At 35.1% G+C, this 18,030-nt stretch overlaps 1 protein-coding gene across 1 annotated transcript in view; it reads right to left on the reverse strand.

Moving 5' to 3' along the window:
* Positions 1–1,053: 1,053 nt before the first annotated feature.
* Positions 1,054–18,030, reverse strand: part of fyb1a (FYN binding protein 1 a) — a 26,929-nt gene continuing 9,952 nt past the window's right edge. Inside the window, exons 2-11 of the mRNA XM_068221353.2 lie at positions 17,149–17,629; positions 14,011–14,131; positions 12,584–12,642; positions 11,873–12,002; positions 10,308–10,357; positions 8,811–8,833; positions 8,565–8,608; positions 3,469–3,628; positions 1,333–1,492; positions 1,054–1,240 (exon numbers count right to left, since the gene is read on the reverse strand). Coding sequence (XP_068077454.2) covers positions 1,092–1,240; positions 1,333–1,492; positions 3,469–3,628; positions 8,565–8,608; positions 8,811–8,833; positions 10,308–10,357; positions 11,873–12,002; positions 12,584–12,642; positions 14,011–14,131; positions 17,149–17,602 — 1,350 coding nt within the window. The 5' untranslated portion in view covers positions 17,603–17,629 and the 3' untranslated portion in view covers positions 1,054–1,091. The remainder of the gene's footprint in view (positions 1,241–1,332; positions 1,493–3,468; positions 3,629–8,564; positions 8,609–8,810; positions 8,834–10,307; positions 10,358–11,872; positions 12,003–12,583; positions 12,643–14,010; positions 14,132–17,148; positions 17,630–18,030) is intronic.

Consider the following 18,030-nt stretch of genomic DNA (forward strand, 5'->3'; position numbering starts at 1 on the left):
TTACAAACATAAACATTAGGTGATCAGGTTACATTGTAACACCGTGTCCTAACAACATTTTTGCAGTGATTTGCAATTTGGCTATTTTGCCCTGGACGAAACACGACAGAAATTTAACAGCCATTCAGAAGCACAGAATAGTGCACTCACTGCGCTCCAATGAAATGGTAAGGTTTAAAATCTATTTAGTACATATTACACACTTGTTAACATTACTAAATGTACAGTACATGCTGAATCAAAGATATGTGTTGGTTTACACTGAGTCACAATTTTGAAGGTGAATTTTAAATGGTTTATTTTATTGTCAAGATCTAAGGTGAACTATCAGCTGCTGCTTTCAGTAGTATGGTAATAAATGTCATGTAAAATGACCTTCAAACTCACATTATTAGCATTTAACACTAAATAGAGCACATGAGGTGTACCTGAGACGATCATTGTCAGTTTCCTGTTGCTCACCTGTGAGAAATAGAGGCTGTTTCTAATATATCAATTCGAGGTGCTGGTTAGAACAAAAACTCCTTTTAATATGGAACATATTCCTTCTATCGTGTGCCGTTGCCTTTATTTAGAACACGGTTTAAATCTAAATCTTTAGGCTCAATCATCAGACTTGCTCCTGTTGGTCTTCAATCTGGAAACATGCGCTTGCGTTTGTTTTGATCCAGGAATGCAATACCTAGTTCAACCACTGGGTGTCAAACTTACATACTGCACCTTTAAACAATATTTGTTTGCGATTGTCTACAGAACAAACCACTGTTATACAATGACTTGCCTAGTTTTCCTAATTACCCTAGTTAAGCCCTTAAATGTTACTTTAAGCTGAATACTAGTATCTTAAAAAATAAATTTATTTACTGTCATCATGGCAAAGATCAAATAAATCAGTTATTAGAAATGAGCTATTAAAACTATTATGTTTAGAAATGTGTTGAACAAATCTTTCTGTTGAACAGAAATTGGGGGAACAATATAGACAGGGGCTAATAATTCAGACTCCAACTGTATATAATAATGAATTATAATGCAATGACTCACCATCTGGTGGACTGAAAAAAGAGAGATTTATTAATAATATATATACATCAAATTAGCATGAACAATGTTAAAAATCTACAGTGGTTACTCTCGTACTCATCGTCTGCTCCCACATCATCATACACTTCCTGCTCGTCCTCTGTGTCTTTCAATCTGTCATGCACGACATCGAGAGTGTCAGGCTTCACAAAACCATCTGTACGGAAGACAAAAACAAAACACGCCAACACAATGTCAAAACAGCAGCTGACCAAGGCTAGTCAAACAGGAAGTTAAACACAGACTCACAGTGGCCCTCTGTGTTTCTGGCGAGCCAGTATTCTTTTGGGTTTTCAGTTTTGCGCACAATTTCAATGCTTTCTCCCTGTTTGAGTGGAAGTTTGTTCTTCCCACCCTTGTGATCAACTCTGACCTTCACTGTTTCCAGCACCATAATCGGACTCTTGATCTACAATTTCAGAGGAGAGATGACAGTGAGATTGCTAATGGTACAATTTTCAATACTAGGACATGCAAAAGTTACCTACAACTAAGCACTCTCTCTATATAAACATAATGTATATATATACGTGTATGTCGTCATTCATTCATTTTTCCTTCGGCTTAATCCCTGAATGAACCACCAACTATTCTGGCATATGTTTAATTATAATTTGAATTATATGAATTTAATTATCATATTTTATGAATTTTGAAAATGAATATTTTTATTCATTCTTAGTGAATATATGTAAAATATTTTGGTGCATTTAAACAAAACAAATTTATGAAAAAAAAAAAAAAAATATATATATATATATATATATATATATATATATTAATACACTAATACACACACACACACAAACAGTTGAAGTCAGGATTATTAGCACCTCTTTGATTTTTTTTTTCTTTTTTAAATATTTCCTAAATTATGTTTAACAGAGCACAGAAATGTTCACAGTATGTCTGATAATATTTTTTCTTCTGCAGAAAGTCTTATTTGTTTTATTTCAGCTAGAGTAAAAGCAGTTTTTAATTTTTTAACAACCATTTTAAGGTCAATATTATTAGCCCCTTTAAGCTATATACTTTTTTCGATAATCTACTGAACAAACCATTGCTATACAATAACTATATAACTATTATGTTTAGAAATGTGTTGAATAAATCTGCTCTCCATTAAACAGTAATTGGAGAAACAATTAAACGGGGGCTAATAATTATGACTTCAACTATATATATATATATATATATATATATATATATATATATATATATATATATATATATATATATATATATATATATATAAACCTCTAAGTGTTATCTGAAATTTTATTCTGAAATTACCATTTTTCTCAGCCTCCTATGTCTTGATTCAGTAATTGTATTTATATGGCAAATAACAGATTATTTTCATCGCTTTTAACATAAAATAACTGAACATAAGCATAAGAGGCTAAGAAAAATGTTCAATGTAGAAAATATTTTCACATGACTCTTCATAGATACTAAAACCAAAATTAAACGTTCAAACTTAATAGTTTATTATAACTTTAAAAAAAAAAAATTTTTATTAATTTAAAATTACACTTATTGATTATTATTATTAAATTATTAACATCAATATTTCTTTTAAAAATAAAGTATATATATATATATATATATATATATATATATATATATATATATATATATATATATATATGTGTGTGTGTGTGTGTGTGTGTGTGTGTGTGTGTGTGTACAGTGCTTAGCATAATTAAGTACACCCTATTTTGAAAATGAATATTTTCCTCTATTTCTCAGTGAATATAGGCAATAAATATTGGTGTATTTAAACAAAACAGATTTATTAAACAAATATATTAATTAAAATAATATTTTAGTCACCAAACATCTTTGCAAACTGAAAGATGATACACTGATATTCAAGCAAAACATTGCAAAAAAAAATTACAACATACACAATTTCTAATATATTTGTCTATTTTTTTTTTGCTTTCTTGATTTTTTCTCTTTTTTAAATTTGCATTTAATATTTTTCTATGAAATATACAGTTGGCTGTACTAGTTTTTGGACGGTTATTTTGTTAGATAAGCTCCAGATTTGGCTTCAGTACTGACTAATCTAATGTATATGCACAAATATGATATTGTAGAGCTTCCTAATAAAAATATAAATTTAAATGAGAGATTTGTGAGGGGTGTACTCATATACTGTATGCTGAGCACTGTATACAGTATAACAATAATATAAACAAATCATATAAGTAAATAAATGTAATATAACTAATGTCAACTAATGTTTAAGTAAAAAGTTGTGTCCATATGTTTTTCCTTTTTTGAAATCAACAAAAAAATATATAGTATTTAACTTAAATTAAAAATAAACACTATGTCATTGAATAATAAAATATATATATATATATCTGCGATTACTTTAAACTTTTTCATGGCCTCCTGTTGCCTTTTCTCTCTTTCTTTCTTCTCCTTCTTCTCCTGCTCCAAGCGTTTCTTCTCTTCTTTTTCTAGCTTTTTCTTGAGCTCCTTTGATTCTTTGGTCGTCTTCTCCTCCTTTGTGTCTTTGTTGTTTTCCGGCCTGTAGATTAAAGCATAGAATTTGAGCAGATTTGAATCCTCTGCTAAAGTGCATCAATATAGAAATAAAGAAAAAATATGAGCAGTGTTTACCAACCGACTAGTACAATTCACTCCAAGTACAGTGTACTAGACTACAGGCAAGTACACTCCAATACACTGACTAACTATAATAATTATAAAAAAATAAGTTGAATATTCTTTAGTTCAAGAATGTGTGCAAATCACAAACTCTACAAGTATGAATAATAAAAAAACAATAAAAATTTTTAATTCATTTATTCACTCATGTTCTGTTAGCTTAGTCCCTTTATTCATCAGGGGTCACCACAGTGGAATGAACTGTCAACTATTCCAACATATGTTTTATGCAGCTGTAGCCCTTCCAGCCACAGCCCAGTACTGGTAAACACCCATACACACACACACCCATATACCCACACACACACACACACACACACACCCACTCACACCCCCCCCCCCCACACACACACACAAAAAAAAACACACACACACACACACACACACACACACACACACACACTACGGCAATTTAGTTCATCCAATTCACCTATAGCGCAAGTCTTTGAACTGTGGATGAAACCGGAGCACCCGGAGGAAACCCACACCAACACGAGGCTTACAGAAATGCTGACTGACCAAGCCAGGACTCAAATCAGCAACCTTCGTGTTGTGAGGCCACAGTGCTAACCACTGAGCCACCATGCAATTATTTCAATAGTATTGCATATTATTATTATTTTAATTTATTTATTCACTCATGTTCCGTTAGCTTAGTCCCTTTATTCATCAGGGGTCACCACAGTGGAATGAACTGTCAACTATTCCAACATATGTTTTATGCAGCTGTAGCCCTTCCAGCCACAGCCCAGTACAATTAAACATGCAAAGTGTGTTGTTTGTGCAGTTTTTCTTTTTGTTTTTACTTAAGCCTTTCGTGGATAAACAAAATGACAGTCTCTGGCTGCGTCCAAAATTGCCTCCTACACATTAGATACTGCATTTGAGTATGAACGTGATACTCCGCTACAAAAGTCTGTACTATACAGCAGGGGTTCTCAACTGGTTTGGCCATGAAACCCACATTTTTACATGGTCATCAAGCCGCAACTCAAATTTTTAGAAACTATAATACAATTTTATGAATTATAATTCATTTGTTTTTATTTGTTTACATACACAAGTAGTGACAGATACATCATAAGACATTCACCAAGACTTACAAATAAACAATATTTTTTTGCTGTCATTTAAAAAAAATGGATCAAATTATAGAAATATTACAAAGTAAAAACAACAAATACTGTAAACAGTGTTTAGGGTAAGGAAATGATTAGTTACCATGAACTAAACTGAACTGTTGATAAAACATGTTTTCTGGTTTCTAAATGTCGTTTTAATTTAGAAGGTTTCATGCTCTCTGATGAGAGCACCTCACTATGGCACTAAAGCTTTAAGTCTTTTTTTGTCATCAATATATATATCCATACTTTACATATTCGGGGTCGTACTTGCGCTTCAACATATTTGTTGCTATAATTAAATGAAATTTCACATGTCAAACGGTAGGGTTGTCGTGCACAAATTTCAAAATAAAAGTCTGGAATAAGCAAAATAAGTAAAAAATTTAACTTTTGTTGTTTTTTGACCACACACTCAGCAACCCACTGAAAATGTTCCCGTGACCCGACCCACCAGTTGAGAAACACTGCTATACAGTATAGATGTCAGTAGTATGAATGGAACTCGGATGTTCTACATCCATCGTTTTGTCATAATCATGTAATCTTCCCGTGCCAGTTGCGCCGCTTCACTCCCCTTCAAGAATTCTCTCACGGGGCATCATGGGATAGCATAGCGTGCATCCAATGTGCACTTCAGAACATAGCCGGAAGTAGTAGGTCATCCGGGTACTTCTCGCTTACTGTTTTTCGAATTCTATGAATTCAGACATACTACTCAACTGGCATACTGTTTTTAGCGTGCTACATAGTATGGAGGGCCGCACAATGGCGTAATGGGTAGCACATTCGCCTTAAAGCAAGAAGGTGGCTGGTTCGAGCCTCGGCTGGGTCACTTGCCGTTTCTGTGCGGAGTTTGCATGTTCTCTCTGTGTAGGTGTGGGTTTCCTCCAGGTGCTCCGGTTTCCACCAAAAGTCCAAACACATGCACTATAGGTGAATTGGACAAGCTAAATTGTTCGTAGTGTATGTGTGTGTTTGATTTTGTATGGATGTTTCGCAGTGGATTGAAGCTGGAAGAGTATCCGCTGCATAAAACATAAGCTGGATAAGTTGGCGGTTCATTCCGCTGTTGCGACCCCGGATTAATAAAAGGACTAAGCAAAAAAGAAAATGAATGAATGAATAGTACGCAAGTATGCAATTTCAGACGCAGCTTTTGTCTTAAAGAGTGATTCACTGAATCATTTATTCAAACGATTCATTCAAAACAGATGATTCATTAGGAAATGAAGCAAGTTACTGATTTTATAAGGGATCATTGAATCGATTGTCTAACGATTTCCACCAATTACTTTGAAAGATGAAAAACTGCGTTCCTCTAAAATGCACAAAAGTTCTGCTGCATATTTGTTTATGCAGAAGAAACAGCAGGAAAACAAACAAACAAAAAAATCCTATATTACTTTTATACATGTAAAGTATTATAAGCCCTCCTGTATATTTTTCGAAAGGAGAGATTTTTTTCTAACACATTTCTAAACATAATAGTTTTAATAACTTATTTCTAATAACTGATTTATTTTATCTTTGCCATGATGACAGTAAATAATATTTTACAATCTATTTTTCAAGACACTTCTATACAGCTTAAAGTGACATTTAAAGGCTTGAGGTTAATTAGGCAAGTCATTGTGTAACAGTGGTTTGTTCTGTAGACAATCAAAAACAAATATTGCTTAAGACGTCTAATATTATCGACCTTAAAACGGTTTAAAACAATTAAAAACTGCTTTTATTCTAGCTGAAATGAAACAAATCAGACTTTCTCCAGAAGAAAAAAAATTCTAGGAAACACTGTAAAAACTTTCTTTCTCTGTAAAACATCATTTGGAAAATACTTAAAAAAGAAACAAAAATTCACAGGAGGACTAATACTTCTGACTTCAACTGTAAGTAAATAAGTTATGTTAATATAACTCACAGATACTAGGATGTTGATACTGTATTTCACTTAATACTATCATCTTCTTTGTAGTGTTATTGTATGAAGTCAATCTTATATTTGCAAGCGGGAAAACGGCATGCTTGTTAGTGCTACGTTACATATATAAAAGTAGTAACAAAACAATGATAGAAGTAAGTATACATAAAGTAGCAAGTGCATTTTCAAGCAGCTTTCAAGTTTAAAAGTGGGTAAAATGTTGGCCGGAAAGGCATACAATTTAATGTCTGCATGTATAAAGTGGCAAGCGCATTTTCAAGCAGCTTTCAATTTAAAAAGTGAGTAAGATTAAAAATTGAGTACGATTTGAAAACACACACAATTTAATGTCCATTCATTACTGCAACAGCCCTGGAATATGTACAATTTTTAGACTGTTTGTTTTGATTTTTATGCTCCTATATCGCCTCCCCGAAGGTAACATTTGAAATAGATGGTGTGCTGGATGTAATGTAATGTAATGTGTATTTATATAGCGCATTTATTGTGTATGGCCACACACCCAAAGTGCTTCACAATCATGAGGGGGGGTCTCTCCACACCACCACCAGTGTGCATCATCCACTTGGCTGATGCAACGGCAGCCACAGGACAACAGTGATAGAGCCAATTCGGTGGAAGGGGATGATTGGGAGGCCATGATCGTAAGGGCCGATAGAGGGACTTTGGCCAGGACACCAGGGTTACACCCCTGCTCTTTCACGAGAAGTGCCATGGGATTTTTAATGACCACAGAGAGTCAGGACCTCGGTTTAACGTCTCATCCGATAGACGGCGCCCACTGACAGTGGAGTGTCCCTTTCACTATACTGGGGCATTAGGACTCACACAGACCACAGCTTAAGCGCCCCCTGCTGGCCTCACTAACACCACTTCCAACAGCAACCTAGTGTTCCCTAGTGGTCTCCCATCCAGGTACTGACCAGGCTCAGCCCTGCTTAGCTTCAGTGAGTAACTGTGGCGAAGGTAGAGTACTTCAGGATGCTGTGTGCTTTGCAGTAGCAGCGGCTTTGAACAACTCCTCTAAGGACAGTGATTTTATGCACTGTGTTAATCCCCCTTTGAAGAGCAGCTTTGTCCTGGGCAGTGCAGCTAATAAATATAAAATCAAACTCATACAGGGATATTTTTTGCTTCCATAACTGTAATTATACGCTCATTCTAATAGGCTTCATCATATATCAATGCTTCCAGTGTCTATGTAACGGAGGCCAGCTAGTAAGTGCTGTGCAGGTAAAACCTCACTCCTCTGACCTCTAAAGGTGCTCTAATGAGTCTTTAGCCATGGTCTTTAACCTCCTTGGTAGAGCAACCGACTGCCATGTGGAAGGTCGCCAGTTCGATACCAGCTCGGAGCAGGATGGGTGGTGTAGGACCGGCGGGGTTACATTGGTGCCGTGACCTGGATGGGAGTGAGGATTGGGGGGGGGAGTGTAACAAAGGCCAGGTAGTAAGTGCTGTGCAGGTAAACCTCACTCCTCTGACATCTAAAGGTGCTCTAGCGACAGACACTAGAGGTCATGGTCTTTAGCCTGCTTGGTAGAGCAACTGACTCCCATGCGGAAAGCCGCCGGTTCGATACCAGCTCGGAGCGGGTTGGGTGGCGTAGAACCGGCGGGGTTACATCTAGACATGTTTTTTTGTCAGCTTGTGCACCGTTAAAACAACAACTATGCAATTATAACACACAATAAATACCGCACACACTGTTTAAAATTAAGAGCTCTCACCAGTTGTGTTCAAGATCTTCGTACATCTCTTCCTCCTCCTCCTCCTACACATCAAACAAAAACAGCAGCATGATATGAGTTACTGCTTAAAACAAACTTCTTGATCTTCTGTTATAATTTCATGATTCTGTTTTAATCACTCAAGCTGTATTGGTAGTCCTTCATTTCATTTTGTATGCTATTTTACTGTGCTTTGCTCTTCAAAAGATGTCACCTTTGCAAAAACAATGTAGAATTCATCTTTACCTCAGGATTATTGCTGCTAGTTCCTAAAAGAAAAAAAAATATTTCATTCATACTTTTTTTTGTAGAGAAGTCACCAGCAACAACAAAGGAGGAAGTGACAAGTCACACATACTTTATTCAAGTCTAAATATGTTTGCATGTGATGCTTGCATGTGCTCATTCTGCAAAATTAGACCACTCGTTTTGAATCTGGTGCAAACACATTTGGAGATTAAGCAGACACACTTTTTCAGTCACTACACAGAAATTAATCATCGTTTATCAATCCATTACTTGTTTCAAACCATTAGGAGTTTCTTTCTTCTGTTGAACACAAAAGAAGATATTTTAGAGAATGCTAAAAACCTGTAACTATTGACTTTCACAATAGTAAAAACAAATACTACACTACCCGACAAAAGTCTTGTCGTCGATCCCAGTTTTAAGAGAAAAAAATAACTTGACTTCTAGTTGATTACTAGGAAAAGTGTCAGAAGGTCGAATTCTCAGATGAATCATCTGTTGAGCTGCATCCCAATCACCACAGATAATACAGAAGATCTATTGGAACCCAAGATGGACCCAAGATTCTCACAGATATCAGTCAAGTTTGGTGAAGGAAAAATCATGGTTTGGGGTTACATTCAGTATGGGGGCGTGTGAGAGATCTGCAGAGTGGATGGCAACATCAACAGCCTGAGGTATCAAGACATTTGTGCTGCCCATTATATTACAAACCACAGGAGAGGGCGAATTCTTCAGCAGGATAGCGCTCCTTCTCATACTTTAGCCTCCACATCAAAGTTCCTGTAATAAAAGAAGGTCAAGGTGCTCCAGGATTGGCCAGCCCATCAGACATGAACATTATTAAGCATGTCTGGGGTAAGATGAAGGAGGAGGCATTGAAGATGAATCCAAAGAATCTTGATGAACTCTTGGAGTCCTGCAAGAACGCTTTCTTTGCCATTCCAGATGACTTTATTAATCAGTGATTTGAGTCAGTGCAGAGATGTATGAATGCAATCCTCCAAGCTCATGATGGAGTCAGACACAATATTCATTCTGTTTCCACTGCACCATGACTTTATATTCTATTCTGTGCATTATTTCTGTTAAGTAACAAGATTTTTGTCTAAGCAAAGTCAGACTTTACTGTCCAAATGAAATCATTCAAAATCAAGACATGACCATATTTTATTTTAGTAAAATAAGCGTAATCTAGAGGTCTTTGCCTTTTATATAAGCCACTTCTGATACCAAATGATCAACTAGAAGTCAAGTTATTACTTGTTGTTCCTTAAACTTGGATAGGCGACACAACTTTTGTTAGGTAGTGTGTGGATGTCAATGGTTACAGTTGTTTAGCTCACTTCAAAGTATCTTCTTTAATGTTCAACAGAAGAAAGAAAGTCATAATGGTTTATAACCAAATAAAGAACCATTGTATTACCATTCAAATGTTCATTTTGGGTGAACTATTCCTTTAACATTTATTAGAAACTAAGGTAAATAACAGACCTTGTGTTTGGTCCATGACACCCGTGTCATCATACAAGTCTTCCTGATCCCTGTTCAGAGGAAACACATGTATTTATTGTCAAAAATTTCCTGTACCAGACCAATATATTTATATATATATATATATATATATATATATATATATATATATATATATATATATATATATATATATATATATATACATATATATATATATACATATATATATATATATATATACATATATATATATATATATACATATATATATATATATATATATATACATATATATATATATATATATATATATATATATATATATATATATATATATATATATATATATATATATACTGGCCACTTTTTTTGGTACATCTGTCCAACAGCTCGTTACGTGATCAAGACAATCTGCTGCAGTTCAAAAAGAGCATGGGGGGAAGAAAGGTGATTTAAGTGCCTTTAAACGTGGCCTGGTTGTTGGTGCCAGACGGGCTGGTCTGAGTATTTCAGAAACTGCTGATCCACTGGAATTTTTATGCACAACCATCTCTAGGGTTTACAGAGAATGGTCTGATAAAGAGAAAATTTCCAGTGAGCGGCAGTTCTGTGGCGCAAATGCCTTGTTGGCGCCAAAGGTCAGAAAGGAATGGCCAGACTGGTTCCAGCTGATAGAAAGGCAACAGTAACTCAAATAAGCACTCGATACAACTGAGGTCTGCAGAAGAGCATCTCTGAATGCACAACACATCAAACCTTGAGGAGGATGAGCTACAGCAGCAGAAGACCACACCGGGTGCCACTCCTGTCAGCTAAGAACAGGAAACCAAGGCTACAATTCACACAGGCTCACCAAAATTGAACAATAGAAGATTGGAGAACCTTTGCCTGGTCTGAAGAGTCTTGATTTCTGCTGCAACATTCGGATGGTCGGGTCAGAATTTGACGTCAACAATATGAAAGCATGGATCCATCCTGCCTTGTATCAGTGGTTCAGGCTGGTGGTGGTGGTGGTGTAATGGTGTGGGGGATATTTTCTTGGCACACTTTTTGCCCAGTAGTACCAATTGAGTATTGCATCAACACCACAGCCTATCTGAGTATTGTTGCTGACCATGTCCATCTCTTTATGACCACAGTGTACTCATCTTCTGATGGCTACTTCCAGCAGGATAACGCGCCATGTCATAAAGCGCAAATCATCTCAGACTCGTTTCTTGAACATGACAATGACTTCACTGTAATCAAATGGCCTCCACAGTCACCAGAAGTCAATCCAATAGAGCACCTTTGAGATGTGATGGAATGGGAGATTTGCATCATGGATGTGCAGCCGATAAGTCTGCAACAACTGTGTGATCCTATCATGTCAATATGGAGCAAAATCTCTGAGGAATATTTCCAGTACCTTGTTAAATCTGTGCTATGAAGGATTAAGGCAGTTCTGAAGGTAAAAGGGTGTACAACCCGGTACTAGTACCGTGTACCTAATAAAGTGGCCAGTAAGGTGTGTGTGTGTGTGTGTGTGTGTGTGTGTGTGTGTGTGTGTATGTATATATAAGAATAGTCATTATCAGACTCACGTTGGAGGAGGAGGAGGGAAAAATGAGAAGTCTGCCGGAGGGGGCGGAGTCACAGATGTGATTGACGGATGACCAGGTGGAGGTGGGGGGAGGAAGGAAAATGCTTGTGCTGAGTTTTTGGTATTGGACACTGACAGAAACAAAACATGAGAAAAAAACACTGAATTGTACACTTTTACTGTGATATGTCATCAGAAAGAACTGCATGTGATGCTTGCATGTGCTTATTATTTAAAATTAGACCATTAGCTTTAAATCTAATGCAATGCCATTAAGAGAATCATTCATTCCCACTTTAATAATCAGGAGTCGCCACAGCGGAATGAGCCGGCAACTTATCCAGCGTATTTTTTACACAGTGGATAACCTTCCAGCTGCAACCCAGTACTGGGAAACATCCATACACTCTATTTCACACTAATACACTACGGCCAATTTAGTTTATTCAATTTTCCTATGGAGCATGTCTTTGGACTGTGGGGGAAACCGGAGCACCCGGAGGTAACCCAAGCCAACACGTGGAGAACAAGCAAACTCCACACAGAAATGTCAACTGACCCAGCCAGGACTCGAACCAGCAACATTCTTGCTGTGAGTCAACAATGCTAACCACTAAACCACGGTGGCACCCGACATTCAGAGATTAAACAGAAAAACTTTTTGTTAGTCACTGCACTTAACTTTAATTTAAAACCAAGTTAAATAACAGACCTAGTGATGCTTGTGTTTGGTCCATGACGCCTGCGTCATCATAAAAGTCCTCCTGATCCCTGTCCACAACAGAAGAAACAGCTTTTCAAAGTCATTATTAACTGTTACATAATTAAAACATTTTTGTCTTAATTTGATTGCATTTCCACACAAAACGTAGAAACAGTTTTGCTGTATAGTTCGTTATTATTGTAGTGGCATATCATGAAATAAATCAGTTACATTGTAATTGTATACATCAGTATTAATCCCCAGTAATAGTGTCATGTTGATAAATAAACTATAAATTAAGGAACTAATTAGCATATATTAATATAATATAATATAATATAATATAATATAATATAATATAATATAATATAATATAATATAATATAATATAATATAATATAATATAATAAAATATAATATAATATAATATAATATAATAAAATATATTATTATTTAATGTAATGTAATGTAATGTAATAATATAATATAATGTAATGTAATGTAATAATATAATGCAATATAATATAATGTAATAATATAATATATTTTGTAATAATAAAATATATTATTATATAATATAATATAATGTAATGTAATGTAATGTAATGTAATAATATAATATAATATAATATAATAATGTAATGTAAGGTAATGATAAAATATAATATAATATAAAATAATATAATGTAATGTAATAATAAAATATAATATAATGTAATGTAATGTAATGTAATAATATAATATAATGCAATATAATATAATGTAATAATAAAATATAATATAATGTAATAATAAAATATATTATTATATAATGTAATGTAATGTAATGTAATAATATAATAATGTAATGTAAGGTAATGATAAAATATAATATAATATAAAATAATGTAATGTAATGTAATATAATATAATATAATATAATATAATATAATATAATATAATATAATATAATATAATATAATATAATATAATAATGTAATGTAAGGTAATGATAAAATATAATATAATATAAAATAATATAATGTAATGTAATAATAAAATATAATATAATATAATGTAATGTAATAATATAATATAATGCAATATAATATAATGTAATAATAAAATATAATATAATGTAATAATAAAATATATTATTATATAATGTAATGTAATGTAATGTAATGTAATAATATAATATAATATAATACAATATAATATAATATTATATAATAATGTAATGTAAGGTAATGATAAAATATAATATAAAATAATGTAATGTAATGTAATATAATATAATATAATATAATATAATATAATATAATATAATATAATATAATATAATATAATATAATATAATATAATAATGTAAACATTCTATATTTGTATTGAATTTTGATGTTTAATGCATCTCCAAAATAGTCATTGATGCTGTAACATCTCATAATCAGACTCACATTGGAGGAGGAGGGAGAAATGAGAAGTCTGCTGGAGGGGGCGGAGTCACCGATGTGATGGACGGATGACCAATTGGAGGTGGAGGGAGGACCGAAAAAGCTGGGTTGTTGGTATTTGACACTGACAAAAACAAATCATGTGAGAAAAACTCTATAAACCGAACTGTACAATTTTACTGTGAAGTGTAATCACACATGTACATAAGTTTTTACCAGACGTTACAATTTTTGTAATGTTTAGGCAGTCCCTAAAACTAACATTCTGCCATGCTTTGAAAAATTCGACCAGCAATAAATGTTTTAACCAGCTATGAAACTGATTAAAACAAACAAACAAATAAATGAATTCAGGGAAATTCTAGATGTTTTCTTTCTTTTCCAAAATGAGGTACACACAGGTGAGTGGGCCTGACAAACCACCTATAGAAACACTCTCCTCTCTATATGAAAAAAACAACACTTAATTATCTGAGCACTAACCAATGACAGCACTGTATTGCCTCTTGTTGTTGAATCGCTAAATACCTCCTCATTTGTAAGTCGCTTTGGACAAAAAGCATCTGCTAAATGACTAATTGTAAATGTATTTCTGAATTAACTTTTGCTTTTATATTTTTATATATTGTGTTTTGGTCTATAGTACAGTTCTGGGCTTTGCTTTCGAACGCACTAGACTCGATTTGCTTTCATTTGATTCTCTTATTTATTAGACACTAAATTTTCCAACAACAAAAAATGCATCAAAATGAAGATAAAAAGTATATAAACAAAATTCATTCTAAAAAATAATCCATCACCCAGCAATACATGGAGTGGTCAAACTGTGTGTGACCCACTTCCGTTCTCACTGCCGTTTTCATTTTCCACACCTTTATGACGTTGACATTCAAACTGAAGAACAAAACAAATACAAAACAGAACAAAACATAAAAAAATGTATGTTTAAACTAAGTAAAATGCTTTTTAGTGTGTTAGTCTTCAAGGATTCCTATAAGCTAGTGTTGTACAAAACTATGACAAAATTCACGTTTAGAAGATATAAAACTGATATAAACGTGTAAAACTCAGTTTCTCACTTCTGCCTAAAGGCTGATTTATACTTCGGCGTCAAGTGATCGGCATGACCCGCGCATTTATACTTCTGCTACTTCGTGCTGTTTGTGTTGCTCTGCAATAACACTTCCTAAGCACTAGCTGGCCTATTACCTACTGTATTAATGTTCTTCTGTGTTGCATTTCTTCGCGGGTGTTTCTGTGTTAGGTTTCTTGGAGGTTCTTAGCACCACCCATACTTGCCACCACTACCAAGCTGACCAACCACAGAGCTTGCGATTCGTATCGTTGGGACGTGTAATTTAATTTTTTGAGAAGTGCGCGTCAGCGTCTGTGTCAGTCATGGCAAGGGCTATGCAACCACGCAAAGACTGCACTACACCACATGCGTGTGCTTGATGCAGAAGTATAAATCAGCCTTAATGCCCAGTTAACACGGGGCTTCAGCGTCAACGCTTGATGGACAGAGTGTCTGAAGCTAGGGCTGACGTGATCGTCATAGCAGCGTCAGCCAATAAAATTAGTCCACAATTGGCTATTGTCTAAGCTGGGGTATTCACATAAAGTGATCTCATTGGCGCTTGAAAATTTGAGAAATTCCCAATTTCTGCACCGAGCAACGCCGCTGAAGCAGCACCGACGGATCCACCATTTAGTTCGGCAATGATTGACGTCACATATTCAAAGTGGATTTGAATCGTTGGCGCTGTGAATGTGAATGGGATGTTATGCCTGATTCACACGGGGCTTTAGCGTCAACGCTTGACAGAGGGCGTGTCTGAAGTTAGGGTTGACGCAATCGACATAGCAGCGTCAGCCAATGAAACAAATCTGCAATTGGCAACTGTCTAAGCTGAATTTGCATAAACCGTTTAGACTGGCTGACGCTTTCGTTAATGCTTAAAAAGTTCCTAACTTCTGCAGCGAGCAACGCCACTGAAACAGTGCCAACAAGTTCAGTTCGCCAATGCTTCACGTTGCCCATACAAAGTGAATAGGAAGCATTGACGCTGACACCTCGTGTGAATGGGGCGTAAGTGGATCAACGTTTTTTTTTCGAGTCACCTCATACTTCAGTTTCTCATCAAATCTTGACCAATCGAATGCTCTCCAGAATCTGACAATCACACCCCCTTCAAGAAGCTTTTTTATGCTTTTCATTTAATGAGCTTGAGCTCAACCACTCTCACTGGCAGAGCGGTGATGAAACAAAACACTATTGGCCCTCTCTTCATGTTTCAGTTGAGATTACATCAAACACTGAATAAAAATGTATATTTCAAAGCACTTTACGGGACCTTTAAACATCCCTGTTGTAATTTAGAACTAATGAGTTCACAGAACTTAATTTTTCATAATTATGCACAGTTTATTTACTTCATCATGTTAAGGGAACGTTTACTCATTTTTTATAAAGACAACTAATAGGCTATACGAACACGGACTTTTAATTTCAGTCAGCCAGCCACAGGGCTTTCGGTTAATTGTCCTCCCATACAAAAGCGCCGTGTTTAAGATCTGATTTCTCTAAAAATCTTTACTGCCTGGCTGAGATGCAATATAAAGTGGCTATAGGACCAAACAAGAAGCAGTGCATTAAATTCTATTTTTCCAGGTCGTGTTTTTAACATGTATTGGATCCTTTGCCTGCACGGATCACCAAATATGAAGTGCCGGATCCGGTAAAATGTAAACGCGTCTTTCCCTTCATTTTCACAACAGCACCACAATAGGTTTCCGGGCCATGTGTTTACCATATGGAAGTTAATTTTACCCCTGTATTTTCAATGGAATTTCTGAGCTAGCCTGTTGCTACTAAGTGTCTGCATCTTTAGTTTCTTTTTAAGCTTGAACAACAAAAAGGATGCTTAAGTCTATTTAATTGATTGTATTTAAATTACATTTCAACATCGATGCATAGTGTTCCTTTTACAGCAATTTAAAAAAGTCACGTTAAGCTTTTATCGGAAGTTCATCATTGGCTGAAAAACACTAGCTGTGCATATACTCCATTGTTTTGTTTTTTTTACAATGTAATGAAACCTTATTGTAAAGTGTGATTGAATAACTTTGATCACATCTTACCGTTTCTTCCGAATTTGCTGAGGTCAACAAGAGAAGGTCTGGCTGGTTTAGCAGGACATTTTCCTAAAGCAAACAAGCTGGGAAGAGTTTTCTTTTTTGGCTCTGATAAATCAGCCGATGTGCTTTCTTTAGCTGCAGGACTGTCTTTCTGGAGATTGATTTTGGGCATGACAGGCGGTGTGGCTCCAGCGTTGGGGGATTTTAAAAAAGAGTATTCCTGTTGTGCTTTATTGGGTAGTTTCAATCCTGCGGCATCAGTGGCTTTTAATCTGCTCTCTAGAGAGTTGACTGTGAAGTTGGGTTTGACTATGAGGGGTTTTGGAGAAGGCCTGGTGCCTGGGGGTTTATTCATGTCCACAGGTTTGAGTTTGGACATTTTCTGGATCAGCTCTGAATTCTGATCCTGATGGTTGTTCGGATCATGTCGAGCCAGCATAGAGTTAAAGTGCGACATCAGGGCTTGAACATTAGAGAAAGAGGCCTGAAAGAGTCAAATATAAAAGAAATATTGGTAAAGGTTCACAACAATAGACATTAGTTAATGTTTGTTGGTTATGTCTGTAACAAAAAAAAATGTATTTGTTAATGTGTTAAAGTTTGTTCAATAATCAAACCTGTTTCAGTTTTCATTCTTCTGTACAAAATAAGGTATTTTGAAGAATCCTGGAAACTGGTAGCATTGACTAACATATTACATTGTAAAAATTGCTGGGTTCCACGCTCGATTTGTGTTGGGACCACATGAATGAAATATGTTAAAGGGCCTCTATTATGGGTTTGAAGCGTGTAATGCAGCTCTAAGTGAATGGAAACGTCCAGCTGAGGTTTAAATCTGAAAGTGCACCGTGTTTTAAACTATTGATTCTATTGCGTCGACTCAAG

This window comes from Danio rerio, chromosome 5 (assembly GCF_049306965.1).
Source record: "Danio rerio strain Tuebingen ecotype United States chromosome 5, GRCz12tu, whole genome shotgun sequence".
In the NCBI taxonomy this organism is placed as follows: domain Eukaryota; kingdom Metazoa; phylum Chordata; class Actinopteri; order Cypriniformes; family Danionidae; genus Danio; species Danio rerio.